This window comes from Lepidochelys olivacea (assembly GCF_965140295.1).
Source record: "Lepidochelys olivacea isolate rLepOli2 genome assembly, chromosome: 1".
NCBI lineage: Eukaryota > Metazoa > Chordata > Testudines > Cheloniidae > Lepidochelys > Lepidochelys olivacea.
The window spans coordinates 290,441,526-290,456,281 of NC_140411.1; the positions used below are offsets into that span (position 1 = coordinate 290,441,526).

Consider the following 14,756-nt stretch of genomic DNA (forward strand, 5'->3'; position numbering starts at 1 on the left):
CTGGCTGGGCGGCACGGCTGCCAGACATGCTGCTCTGAGCAGCATGGTAAGGGGGTCGGGGCGTTGGATAAGGGGCAGGGAGTCCCATAGGGCAGAGGTTCGGGGAGCGGTGGGGGGTTCTGAGAGGGGCAGTCAGAGGGCAGGAAGTGGGAGGGGTCGGATAGGGGGCAGGGGCCAGGCTGTTTAGGGACATGTGCACAGCCTTCCCTACCCAGCCCTCCATACAGTTTCTCACCCCGATGTGGCCCTAGGGCCAAAAAGTTTGCCCACCCCTGGTCCCTGACTCCCTGCAAACCACAAGGGAGGCAGCTGGGAATCCTAGAGAGTGTTTCCAAAATGAAATATACCACATTTTAGTGTTTTTAAAAAGAAATATTGTAAGATTTCAGTTTCATGAATACTTACAATTTTTTCTAACTTTTGTTAGGATTCTTGTCAGGGGTTCCCTCCCCACTCTGAACTCTAGGGTACAAACATGGGGACCCACATGAGAGACCCCCTAAGCTTATTTCTACCAGCTTAGGTTAAAAACTCCCCAAGGCACAAATTCTCCCTTGTACCTTGGATTTGGTAATGCTGCCACCACCAAGTGACTTAGACAAACTCAAGGAAAGGACCACTTGGAGTTCTTACTACCCCCTAATATCCTCCCAAGCTCTCACACCCACTTTCCTGGAGAGGCTTCAGAACAAACAAGATTAGCACAGACCAACCGTTGGTTTTTTTAGGACACTAAAAAAAAAAAAAAAAAAAACAACCCACAAACACACAACAATCAGATTCTAAAAGAAACAGAACTTTATTAGAAAGAAAAAGGTAAAAAAAGCACTTCTATAAAATTAGAATGGAAGATAATCTTACAGGGCAATCAGATTCAAAAACAGAGGATTTCCTTCTGGGCCAAACTTTAAAGTTACAAAAAGAAAACCAGGAATACATGTTCCTCTCAGAGAAAAAAAAAATCACAAGCCAAAACAAAAAATAAGCTAACGCATTCCCTTGCTAGTACTTACTAATTCTAATGGAGTTGGATTGCTTGCTTCCTTGATCTGAGTCAAGCAAGCACACAGAACAGACAGACCAAAACCTTTCCCTCCCCCCAAGATTTGAAAGTATCTTGTCCCCTTATTGGTCCTTTTGGTCAGGTGCCAGCCAGGTTACCTGAGCTTCTTAACCTTTTACAGGTAAAAGGATTGTGTGCCTCTGGCCAGGAGAGATTTTATAGTACTGTATTACAGGAAGGTTGTTACCCTTCCCTTCATATTTATGACAATTCTAGATTAAGTTTTTCTGAAAACTCAAATTTTTGCAGAACTGAAATCTGGTTTCCCAGCCAGCTCTGCTTATAATGGGAAGTAAGCTACAAAACTCAAACTACAGAGAAATGACTCACATCTAAAATATGTTGACTTAAGAAGAATAGCTAATGTGACTATATGGAGAATGCTTAAGAAGCCAGAATATAAAGTAGAGTAAGTTAGTATGCAATACTAGTAGCTGAAAGCCCATGCTATCACACAGGTATAATTCATAAAGGCACGTAATTCATAAGAGCCAGAAATGGCTGATGCAATCCAGTTTAAGTTAACAGACCATGAATTCCAGTGATGATTGAATCTGGTGATATTCTAAACCAATGGCTTTCAACCTGTGATCAAGGAATCCCTGGGGGTCTGCGAACTATGTCTATGGGGTCCGCGAAAAGTTGTCATCATCATAAAGTAGTGGTTTTCAACCTGTGGGCTGCAGACCCCTAGGGGGTCTGCAAACTATGTGTAAGATTTCCAAAGGGGTCTGTACCTCCATTTGAAATGCTTTAGGGGTCTGCAAATGAAAAAAAAAGGTTAAACAAATACTATTCTAAACTAAAAGAGCTCTCTTCCACACTTGTAGCTATTTCCATCTCTTCACACTGACTCAGACATTTTAGGCTTCAGAGTCTTATTATATAGATATGTACATGGAAATCTACATTAACAATAAACTCTTAACTATGGTTGTCACAGCACCTTTACTCAGCCTCACTGTGCCTTACTGCAGTGGGAAACCAAGATTATCTTGAGGAGCTCGGTATCTTTTATTTGAAACTCCCCATGTTCACCCAACCGGAAAGCAACTTCCATTTCTTCCATGCAGTATACCAAGAAACTGAATAATTGCTTTATATTTAAAATTAGATTAGAAACAGTTGCACAGTGATTAGGAAGAATACTAACAAGAATAGATAAGGTATTCCTGGACCCAGTGGATATGTCTACACTGCATCTGGAAGCAAGCATTACAGCCTGGGATCCACAGACTTATGCTGGCACTAGAGTACTAAAGCAGCATGGACAGTGCTTCAATGTTGTGCCTCAGGCTGAAGCTCAGGCTCTGAAGCCCACATGGGGGGAGGGATAGCTCAGTGGTTTGAGCATTGTCGTGTTAAACCCACAGTTGAGATTTCAATCCTTGAGGGGGCCATTTAGGGATCTAGGGCAAAAATTGGGGATTGGTCCTGCTTTGAGCAGGGGGTTGGACTAGATGACCTCCTGAGGTCCCTTCCAACCCTGATATTCTAGGATTCTTCCCCACAACTGCAACATCTACACAGGTATTTTTAGTGCACTGGTGCGAGCCCCGCTACAAGTACTGCGGACATATCCAGAAGGTTTCCGTTTAGTGCAGCTGCCCAGGATGGTGTTGAAGAGAGAAAAATTCTCTCTCTTCAAAAACAAACATTCAGAATCAGCCTCCATCCAAATAACTAAGGGTCATAGTTTGAGCAAATATTACTGAATTCTATGATGATCAAAATGCAATTAATTCATGTTACTTACCCTGCTGAATCCAAGTTTCCATGGCTCATTTTTTAACATCTCATCTAATTTTGGCAGTGTCTCATCTTCAGGAGAAACGTTTTTTTTTTCATCACTTTTGCTGCTCTGTTTGGTCACTTTATGCCAGCTCACCGCCTTCATAATATTGCAAAAATGACGTGGTAGAAGTCTTGGCAGGAACTCCATTATCAACGGGAAACTCAAAGCTACCAAAACAGTCTTTCCTGTAACTACATATTCATCACAAACCAAGAAAGTATTTATTAATACACAAAAAGTGTTCGCAGAAGGCAATTCGATTACTTAGCTTAGGCTTTATTCCAAAAAACGTAAACAAAACTGGTTCTTTAGTTTTCTGTTTGAAAAAGCTTTTATATACTACTGATATGAGTAAGATTACTAAAATAGATTAAAAAAATATTTTTTTACTTTGATTACATTGTGCATTTGACAGAATTATGTATATAGTCAGTTTCACATTCGTAGTCAAGTCTACCTGCCCTGATATGTACACAACATTCACAGTATTATATATATATAAAATCTGGTAACCTGAAACATCATTCAATCTTTAGTTCAATCAAATGTCAAGTTAAGCAGAACTGCCAGGACTTTTGAGTGAAATGGAAGTTAACTCTTAACAGATCTTCATTTAAGTGCGTTCTACTATTCGTTTTTTCCCCCTCCAACTGATTCCTGTTCCATCTATATGGTATAAGACCCAGGTCATGCAAAGACTTGCATATATGCTTAACTACAAGCATGGGAGTAGTCCCCTTTATGTGCTCAGGAAAAAATCTTTGCAGGATCAATACTGATTTACAAACATGCTCTACCAGCACATTAGCATGGATAAAAATCTTAAAAGCATAACTCTGTTATTTTTATAATCCAATAATATATAAGTTATACTTACATGATTGCATAATATAATAAAAAATATCAAAATTTTTCATCTCAATAGATTTGTTCCCTTTCTGAAGATTTAATTTCGACTCTTGAAACTGATTAAGTTTTTCTTCAAGGTTTCTGAAGTTCAGGGAAGATCTCTCAGAAAAACACTTAAAAAACTCCTCTATAAAATAGTCAGGAACACAACACTCTTTAAAAAAGAGTGAAAAAATTGCGTTTTGGTTTTCCCCTATATCAGTTCGTAGGAAGTATGACGGATATCCTTGCACAAAGTACTTTGATTCCACCAATTTAACTTTAACATTAACTTTCCACCAAGGGCCAACCAATGGAAAACATCCAACCACTTCATACGTCTTTTGGGATCTTTCATCCTGTATTATAACTGAAATTTTAAAAGTACAATTTGTTTAAAACTTTATTGCATTTTGCATAACAAATTCACTAAGTAAAAGCAAACAAACCAAAAAAATTTAAAAATTTTTCAGATGTAATATTGCTTTTAACAGTAGTAAGTTTAAAAAAAAAAGACACCTCAGACATAATCAAATAATCAATTTAAAAATCATGCTTATGTTCCTGTAGGTGGCTGAAGTCAACAATACATCAAATAATTTTTGTGGTATGAATTATTTGTATGAGCAGTTAAAGCTGCTTACTAATAGTCAGATTTTGCACTATTTAAATCAATTACAGTTTTATGTTTTTGGCGATATGCTTAAAACTAATTTTAACTTCATTATTTCAAAAAAATGACAATATTTTGTCCAAAATCATTGAGTTCTTGGACATTTTGATTGCAATAAAAGACATGCAACCCCTTGCTATATTATAGCTGTATACACTTTAATATAAGCTTTGTTATTAGTTTATGGTAGTACTTTCCAAACATTCAAAGCAGAGACAGTCCCAGCTCTGAGAAGCTCACAATCTAAGGAAAGACAGACAAGTAGAAAGAGGTCAGGGAAAGAGAATACAGCTTAACTCTACTATTTTCACATTTTATTTTTGTTACAAAAGTGACAAGAATTAATTGATAATCACACTAAGTGAACAAAGTGTGTAATAAAAGTACAATCATAACTGGATTTGAACACACTATCTTTGCAATACACACCAGGCAGGCTCCATATAGCCGGTAAGCTACACATTTTTTTATTCCAATTGAAACAGTAAGAACTTAAAAAATATAATACAGTAGAAACTAAATTACTGTAAAGTCTCAGGGAAAATCCAAAACTTTTGGATAATCTGGTTCAGAAAAATCAAGAAGCAAACTTGGCAGACTCAGCCAATGGTCAGGTATTAGACATTCCCACCTAGAGACTAGGTCTATCCTATAGAGACTATACTGGCATAGCTACTTTGCCATAGCTATGCCAGCATAAACCCATAGAGTAGGCATAGGGAACACAAAGGTTTTTCCGCTAGAGTATGCTCACCACCTTCCCAAGGGATGGTAGCTACACTGACGGAAGCATTCTTTCATTGACATAGCTGTGTCTGCACTGGGGGTAAATCAGCATAGCTACACTGGTCAGGGATGTAATTATCCGACCCAAGTAGCTATGTTGACCTAACTTTTAAACGTACACCAGGCCAGACTGACTAGCTAGCAGCTCAGCAGAATTTCAGGGTACAACAGAAGTAGTCGTTTTTTGGTAGTTATTTCAGTCTAATGTCTTAATAAATCTTCTAATGTATATGCTAATCTGAGGTTTCAGGCAATGAAAACCATATATGTGGAAGAAACATATAAGGAGACAGGAAAACATTTAAGTCTGTGCTCCTGGGTGCTGGTAAAGTTGAAGACCTATCACACTGTGGGCCAATTTCTATATAGCTGGACTGATGTAATAGAGTAGAACTGGGGCCTATGCTTTTAAAGCATAGATTCTACCAGGAGCTCATACAGGACATTCAGTTCCCTGCTTTAAAATAATTTAAATAGCTAAAAAGTTGAAACAGGCAAGGACTAGTCTAGTGGCCATCTATGTCTATTTGGTCACCTATGTCTCTTTAGCCAATAGGGAACAAAAAAAAAAAAAAAAAAAGTCAGGGTGCCATTGAACTCTACACTTAAGTGGGATAAATATTTAATAACTCATAAAATAATGAGCCAAGTGAAGGAATTAGGAACATTTCCCATAATTTGGTTATAAATGAGTATTTATAAATGATATGGGAAAATTTGTGAGATTTTCACATACTGCAAAACAGCTCACAGGATGAGCAAATGGCAACAAACAAATATGACTTAGTATTGCCATAACAAGTCACAAATTCCTTATCTCTTCAGCCCCACAGAAATGGCAAAGGTTTTTTCTAACTTGACTTAGTCCTTATCAAAACTAGAAACATTATGCTGGCAAACCCTCCTAGTATAGACACACTTATACAGGCAGAGAATAATAGGGTTAAAAGGAATAGCCAGTATGGGTTTGTCAAGAACAAATTATGCCACACCAAATCTCATTTCGTAATTTGACAAGGTTACTGGCCTAATGGATGGGAGGAAGCAGTAGACATGTTATATCTTGGTTTTTAGTAAGGCTTTTGACCCAATACCACATGACATTCTCATAAACAAATTAGGGAAACATAGTTTAGATTAAGTTACTATAAGGTGGGTGGACAACTGGTTAAAAGACCATACTTAAAGAGTAGTTATTAATGGTTCACTGTCAAAATGGGGGGGGGTCTCTCATGAGGTCCCACAGGGGTCAGTCTTGGGTCTGGTACTACTCAGTATTTTTATTAATGACCTGGCTAATGGAGTAGAGAGTATGCTTACAAAGTTTGCAGATGACACCAAGCTGAGAGGAACTGCTAGCATTTTGGAGGAAAGGATTAGAATTCAAAATGACCTTGGAAACTGGAGAATTGGTCTGAAATCAACAAGATGAAATTCAATAAAGACAAGCGCAAGGTACTTCACTTAGAAAGGAAAAATCAAATGCAAAACTATAAAATGAAGAACGACTGGATAGGTGGTAGTATTGCTAAAAAGAAACTGGGATGTAGTGGATCACAAATTGAATACAAATCAACAATTTAATCCAGTTGCAAAAAGAGTTAATATTCTTGGGTGTATTAACAGGAACGTATTATGTAAGAGACAGGAGTTAAACAGTCTTGCTCTCTTAAGCACTGGTGAGGCCTCAGCTGGAATAGTGTGTCAAATTCTGGACACCACACACTAGGAAAGATGTGGACAAACTGGAGAGAGTCTAGAGGAGAGCAACAAAAATAATAAAAAGATTTAGAAAATCTGACCTGTGACGAAAGGTTAAAAAAATGGGCATGTTTAATCTTGAGAAAAGAAGACTAAGGAGAGATCTGATAACAGTCTTCAAATATGTTACGGACTGTTATAAGGAGGACGGTGATCAATTGATCTCCATGTCCACTGATGGTAGGAGAAGTAGTAACTGGCTTAAATTGGCAGCAAGGGAAATTTAGGTTACATATTAGGGAAAACTTTCCAATTACAACGGTAGTTAAGTTCAAGGAAGGCTGTGGTATCCATCTTGGAGATTTTTAAGAATAGTTTGGAAAGACACCTGTCAGGGATGGTTTAGGTTTATTTGGTCCTGCCTCAGTGAAGGGGACTGGACTTGTTGGCCTTTCAAAGTCCCTTCCAGCCCTTCATTTCTATGATTCTATCTTTCGCCAGTAGAGCTTATACCAATTCCCTGAGAGACAACATAAATTATAGCAGCTAATGCAGTTTTAGGATAGTATAAGTGCATCTGCACCAGTACTTATTCACCAGTACAGCTATGGTGTTAAAAATATATCACATTCTTAACCGACATACCTATGCCAATATCAGTTTTAAATGTAGAGCAAGCCAGATTCTCAAATTTACATTGACATAGCTAAATAACTCAGTTGTGTGGAAAAAAACCACACCCCAAGTGCCATACCTATGTCAACATAAACTTCAGTGTAGACAAAACTAGGTTGACAGGAGAATTGCTTCTTGGAGAGGTGATGTTCTTCTAGTGATGAAAAGATCCCTTCTTTCGCTGTAGGCTACATCTATACTCAAGGTTATGCTGACATAGCCATGGTGCAGCAGCTTTGCTGCTAAAGTACCCATATCACAGATGTGGCCTAGGAAAAAAAATGTAGGGCTTTTAGACCAAGTTAATTGACATATGAAACCCCACTTAGCGCCTAGCTCCTAAATGGAACTACTATAGTGTGGGTGCATAACTGGTTGGAAAACTGTTCCCAGAGAGTACTTATCCGTGGTCACAATCAAGATGGAAGGGCATATTGAGCGAGGGTCCTGCAGGGATCAGTTCTGGGTCCGATTCTGTTCAAGATCTTCATCAAATGATTCAGATAATGGAATAGACAGCAAACTTATAAAATATGCTGACAATACCAAGCTGGGAGGGGCTACAAGTGCTTTGGGGGATAGGATAAAAATTCAAAATGATCTGGATAAACTGAAAAAACGGTCTGAAGTAAACTGGATGAAATTCAATAAGGACAAATGCAAAGTATTCCACTTAGGAAGGAACAATCAGTTGCACACATACAAAATGCGAATGGGTCACAAGCCAAATGTGAGTCAACAGTGTAACACTGTTGCAAAGAAATCTAAAATTATTATAGGATGTACTAATAAGAGTGTTGCAAGACAGACATGAGAAGTAATTCTTCTCCACTCTACTCCACGCTCATTAGGCCCCCAACAGGAGTATTGTGCCCAGTTCTGGGTGCCACATTTCAGGAAAGATGTGGACAAAATGGAGAAAGTCCAAAGAACAAAAATTATTAAAGGTCTAGAAACCATGATCTATGAAGGAAGATTGAAAAAACTGGGTTAGTTTAGCGTTGGAGAAGAGAAGACTGAGAGGGGACATGATAACAGTTTTCAAGTACATAAAAGGTTGTTTCAAGGAGAAACACTATTCTCCTTAACCTCAGAGGATAGGACAAGAAGCAATGGGCTTAAGTCACAGCAAGCACAGTTTAGGCTGGACATTAAGAAAAACTTCCTGTTGGGGTGGTTAAGCACTGAAATATATTGCCTAGGGAAGTTGTGGGATTTTTTAAGAGCAGGTGTACGGTACATAGAACAGTATAAACAAGTCATTGTCTATAAGAAATTTTAATTTGTGCTGACTTCTTTAGTGCTTTTTACATAGCCTGTTGTAAAACTAGGCAAATAGCTAGATGAGTTGATGTAGCCCCTGGAAGACCTCTGCGTACCCTGGTTGAGAATCACTGGACTAGATGACCTCTCGAAGTCCCTTCCAGTCCTACGATTCTATGATTGACACAGTTTACCACCTTTAAAACTGTGATGGTGTAATGGAGCGGACTCACCCGGCGGTGCCTCCTCCTGCTCGTCTGCGGGAATTAGCGTGTCAGCCTCTGGAGCACCCTCTGCCGTCTGGTGATCTGCCTTACCAATGGGCCTGGTGCCTCCTCCCACTGGGGTGCTGCCCCCTGGCAGTAAACCCCAACAATCCCTGAGGGTCTCCCCTCCCTGGGGAACCCCCACCCACTACCCCCACCTCGTCTCAGTCTTGGCTACTGCCAGTCGTTGCTTAGTCCCACTCCCCAGGGCAGACTGCAGTGTATCAGCCACTCATCACCGGCAAGCGGGGGTGGGACCCGCTGCCTCTGTCTACCAATGGGCTGCCGCCTTGCAACCCCAGTACCTAATAGGCCCTAATCTAGGCCATGCAGCCTAGGGGTTTCCAGGCCAGAGCTCCCCTGGCCTTTCCCCCTCAACCTAGGTCCTCCCTCAGGTCCCTGCAGCCAGGCCCTTCTCTCTCTGAACGCAGAGAGAGACTGGCTAAGCTTCAGCCTAGCAGCCCCTTTATAGGCCCAGCAGCAGCCACCATTTCCCCAATCAGCCTAGATTTTCTTGCCCTCAGCCCTAGCTCTCTCCCAGGACTGACTTTTAAGCCCCACAGGGCAGGAGCGGGTAACCACCCCACTACAGATGGGCTAATATGATTTTAAAGGTATTAAACAATGTCTATATTAGGTGTTAAGTGGGTTTCAAAAGTTAGCTAATGCAAGTTTTAAAAACATCTGTTTCCTATACAGTACTCTAAGCAAAGCTTTACAAGCCACAGGACCGTGGGCAGGCCCCTGCAAAGGAGCCATGAGAAACCAGTGCCAGGGAAGCCTTGGGGGAGGGAGGGAGGGAGGCAGGCAGGCTGAGGTAGAGATTTCCCTACAGCACGCCCCCTCCCCCAGTGGGGGCGTATACCCTCCCTGAATTTCCCCAACACTCCCCCTCCCCCAGTGGTTAACTAGTTACAAGCAGTGTTGCTAATTTAGTCTTTGGTAGGAAATTTGCATTGAAATTGAAACTGAAACATTAATACACACTTTAGAAGCCTATTCAGTGTAAGATAAAATACTTCTACCTGAAAAAGTATACTAGGTTTGAAAAGCCTGAACAAAGACTAGCTTCTTCACACAGCTGATGTTTTTTCTGACACTGTCAGCGCATTCATTTTGGCAATGTTGGCCAACATTATAATTTCAAATTATGATTTGTAAGCAAGGTCTGAATGAGCACTTGCTTGAGCCCCAGCACCTCTTTCATTACAAATTCAGCACTGGTCACCCTCAACTAAACTGAACTCACTAAGCAAGGGGTTTGGATGGCAGAGCCTGGGGGAGGAGACATGGGTTTTGCTTGGTGATGTGGGTTGTGCCTAAGAGTCACAGGCACTATTTGACCTGCCCCTCTCCCCTATTTAAAGATAGAGCTTATTAGGCTCCATAGAGAGTCTTTTGTTTTAAGTGGTCACTAGAGCTGAACTCACTAATAATTAGTTTTAAGTGCTCAGAAATGCTGTCCTGCAGCAGCTCTATCGAGGAAACAGCTCAGCCTGCACTTACTGTGAGGTTCCCCCACTGAGAACTGAAATCACTGAGAGCTGGGTGGAACCTCAAGAGACCAACCCGTCGAGGTCACAGTAGCAGATGGCAGCAGTAGCAGGTGATGTCTCAGGGCCATCGGCAATGGAGAGGTGGAGCAAACAGTGGCACGACAAACAACAGTGGCCAGAGTGAGCAGCCAGCGTAAGTAGCTGGAGGAATGAGCAAGAGGACTTCTCTCCCACGCCCTCCCAGGATGGGAGGTGAACTCATGTGAAAAGAAAGCACCTCTGAACTCTGGATCTTCACTGACCAAGTATTAAGTCTCTGCGTATATTATCTTGATGTCAGTGGTAGGCCAGTAGATGAATTTCTAGACGTTCAGGTTATAGAAGACACATTGGCTGCATCTCTGACAACCCACATCTTAGAAGAGTTGAATGCTTGTAAATTGAACCCCAAAGAGATGGCTGCTTATGCATTTGATGGAACTGCAAACTTCTCTGAATGTCATAATGAAGTACCAGCTTTGCTCAGAGAAAAGTGTAATTCTAATCTCTCCTATACACACTGCAGAGGCCATCTATTCCAACTAGAACTAATATGAGCTGCAGAATCTTCAAAAGGCACTTAAAAAGCTATAAATTTAATGTGTTCATTATACTTTTTTTTTTTTTGCAAGCAAGAGTCCCAAAGGATTGAATGTCTTGGAAAATATAGAAGATACATTGGGACTGAAGTTCAAATTAGTCCAACTTGGGAAAACCCGCCGGCTTTCTCATGAGTGATCCTTGGCTGTTGTCTTAAAATTACTGTAACCACTATTATTGGCTTTGGAAAGTATCTACCAAGATGGGACAGATTTAAGTGGTGACGCTAGTGGACTACTTTTGCTACTAAGTTCAGAGAAGACAATAGCCATTCTCCTTTGTAGGTCTACTGTGAAATCACTTGGGTCATTAAACAATGCCATCCAGGCATCTGCTACAACAGTAGTAGATCTCTGTCCAGCAGTGGAGCTACACTTGGCTCAATCAGGGAGCGATCCATTTAAAAAGTACTGGAAAAAGTAAAGACTTCAGTTCAGAAGTTGACTAATTAGGGCACTTAAATGAAGACAAGAAGTGTTTGTTAAGCCAGCTTAAAACGTAAAGTACACAGATTGATTCTTACATCTCTACAACAGCAACTTCTGGATTCTACTCAACCTTTATGCAGCTTTTACAGATGCCTGTCTCATAAAACACTGACAGTGTGACGCACGACCTGCAATGGGGTTGCCAAGTTATCAGGACAGAACAGAGAATTTGAATGCAGAGTGGAATATCATATGACAAACAAATGAAGATTGGACTTCAACTTCTTATCACCAGTGGTTTGACCCAACTTTTGTGCTGTTTCCTGGGATGAAAGTAGGAATTCATCTCTTGCTACTCCCACTCACAACAGCTACAGCTGAGCGTTCTTTTTGCCTCATTGAATAGAATTCTGTGTTCTGAAAGAAGTCACCTTCTGTCTGACCATGAGCCTATCACGAAGGACTGGAAGTACCAGACACATGAGAAGCCACCAAAAATGAATGCACTGCATTTGAGAAGTTCATTAACAGAGCTGTGCAAAATTACAAGAAACCAAGAAGGATGTAGCTATAGCACATCATAGTGGGTGCTATAGGTGTAGCCAACTTTCATTTGTGTGATGATTTAAAAACATGAGTTAAGTCTAATAAAATGGTCATGAAACATTTTTCAGTTTTTACTCTGGTGCCATAAAGCCCACCTTCACCCTAATGGTCTCACCCCTCATCAGTCCTCACCCACCCCCCTCCATATTTTTGAGCACACACACACAATTTCAGTTCCTGGGGGGAAACACTGGGCTGAGGGAAAGGAAAGTGCCCCACCGCTGGCTTACTCCAGGCACTGAGGAACAGCGGAGAGTTGGGTAAATGTGTCACCGAAATACACAACAAAACCCTCCCTGCCAGCCCCCTCAGAGGCACTGCCTGACACTCAAGCCTACGAGGGAGCGGGTGGGGGGGTGAAGGGACGAGGCGGGCCGTGCCCCACCCACCATAGGCGGGAGGGAGGCGGGCTCGCGGGGAGGGTCTCCCTGCCCTGGCGCGCCGCTCCTCACCCTTTCGGCGCGCGGGCAGGGAAGCCCGGAGCACCCGCCCGCTGCTGCACAGCTCGGAGGCGTCCAAGAAGAGCGGGTCGGGGTCCGGATTCGGGTCGTCCTGCTCCTCCTCCACCTCCGTCTCCAAGCCCTTCGCCGGCAGCAGCACCCCGCACAGCTCGCTCACGGGCCGCGTCCTCCCGCGGGCCAGGGCCATGTTTCCTCCCCGCAGCGCCGCCGCCTCCTGGGCGCGCCCGCACTGAGGGGCCGCACGTCCCGCCGCTGCGCCCTGTTCCCTCTTCTCCAGCAGGCCAGGCCCTTCCGCCTCTTTCAGCGCCGGCCCCCCCAGCCACTCCCCCTCCGCGGAGGGGGGGGGACAGGGCTCAGTCACTGCCCCCGCCCCGTGGTATTGCCTGCCTTCGGGGGGCGTAGTGAGACGGTGGCTGCGCTTCCCCGTCCTACCCGCCCACCTCCCGGATTTTCCAATAAGTGCACTGGAAGCTGCATAGGGTCCCTCTCTCCTCTCCTCCCCCGCGTGCCAGGCCCTCCCTTGGGAGGAAGCTGCTGGCCTTGCGGGGGGGGGGAATCTGGCTTTCATTGATCTACACAATGGCAGCCACAGTAGGGGCTATAGTAGTGTGAGGAGGAAACCAAGCTGGCAGGCGAGTATCCTGTTCGCTACAGCTCACAGCCAAGGCCTAGCCCGCTGTTGGGCCTGCTCTGTAAAAGTGCAGCACCACCCCATGCTCACAAGCTATTTAAAGCTTTGCTGTAAGCTATTGGGCCCAAGCTATTAGAGAGAAATAAGGTGGTTGCGTGAATATCTTTTATTGGACCAGCTTCTGTTGGGGAGAGAGGTGAGGGACTAGTTACTGCTGATAGTTACAAAAGGTCCCGTTGCCCCCCTCCCCTCCTGCTGGTAATAGCTCACCTTACCTGATCACTCTCCTTACAGTGTGTATGGTAACATCCATTGTTTCATGTTCTCTGTGTATATAAATCTCCCCACTGTATTTTCCACTGAATGCATCCGATGAAGTGAGCTGTAGCCCACAAAAGCTTATGCTCAAATAAATTTGTTAGTCTCTAAAAGGTGTCACAAGTACTCCTTTTCTTTTTGCGGATACAGACTAACATGGCTGCTACTCTGAAACCTGCTGATAGTAAAGGGGCACCATTTTAAGGTTGTGGTGGTGTTGCATTGCCCCATACATGGTACTTGCAGCACAGTCCAAATTTAGCCTGAACAGACCTTACCAGGACACTGTGAAACTGACTATACACAAAGTGCCATCAAGACAAAAAACTGAACAAACTAGAAAAAAGAGGAGACTCTCCCCCCCACACACACCCTAATCTCTTGGTTTTCGTAATCCTACTTGTTAGTTTATACAAATTTTTCAGACAGAAATGTGATTTTTCAAGTTGACATTGTGACTTTAGCTGTGATCCTAAGTTTCTGCCCACCTGGAGAGGAATGCAGGACTCCTGGCCTCCTACGGAATTCCAGACATGCATGGTAAATAAATTTTTTGGGGGAAACAAGCAAATAAAATATTGCTTTCATTAAAATATTGTAAGTTCAGGTTAGTAGAATTTGTGCCTCCGCTGGTAAATTTTCATAACAATTTTGCAAGCATGACTCAAATGCAAAATGTATTCATAGCCAAGGAAGAATGAGTAACTTGCACCAAGTTCCTTGATATTGCTTACATATCAGTTCCTCAGTTCCATACCCTTGCATGACAGTTGCTCTTAAATGTTCTACAAGTGTTGGTTGAAGATTTTTTTAAAATGCCCAAAGAGTAATAATTGTTGCCTCAAAGAAGGCAATAACCGCCAGACATACAGCCCAAGACTCCCCACCCCTTTAAATATGTTCCCCAGTTAGGCTCCAAAATACATGACCCAATTTTTCAAAAATGAAACTGATGGGTGAAAAACTGGACCACTTACTTAGGAACCTCAATAAGGATTTAGGGCTCTGATCCTGTTCCTATTGAGATCAACAGCAATGGTAACCTTGAGTTCAGGGATGCAAGATAA

The 14,756-nt window shown here is 42.4% G+C and overlaps 1 protein-coding gene across 2 annotated transcripts in view; it reads right to left on the bottom strand.

The window, feature by feature from the left end:
- Window positions 1–13,400, bottom strand: part of HELB (DNA helicase B) — a 38,343-nt gene extending 24,943 nt beyond the window's left edge. The window contains exons 1-4 of one of the 2 annotated variants that reach the window (XM_084616401.1): window positions 12,732–13,400; window positions 3,736–4,116; window positions 2,820–3,049; window positions 1,801–1,824 (exon numbers count right to left, since the gene is read on the bottom strand). In XM_084616401.1, the coding sequence (XP_084472527.1) occupies window positions 1,801–1,824; window positions 2,820–3,049; window positions 3,736–4,116; window positions 12,732–13,308 (1,212 nt within the window). In that variant the 5' untranslated portion in view covers window positions 13,309–13,400. The remainder of the gene's footprint in view (window positions 1–1,800; window positions 1,825–2,819; window positions 3,050–3,735; window positions 4,117–12,731) is intronic. The other variant, XM_084616402.1, reaches the window with a different exon arrangement.
- Between the last annotated feature and the right edge of the window lie 1,356 nt (window positions 13,401–14,756).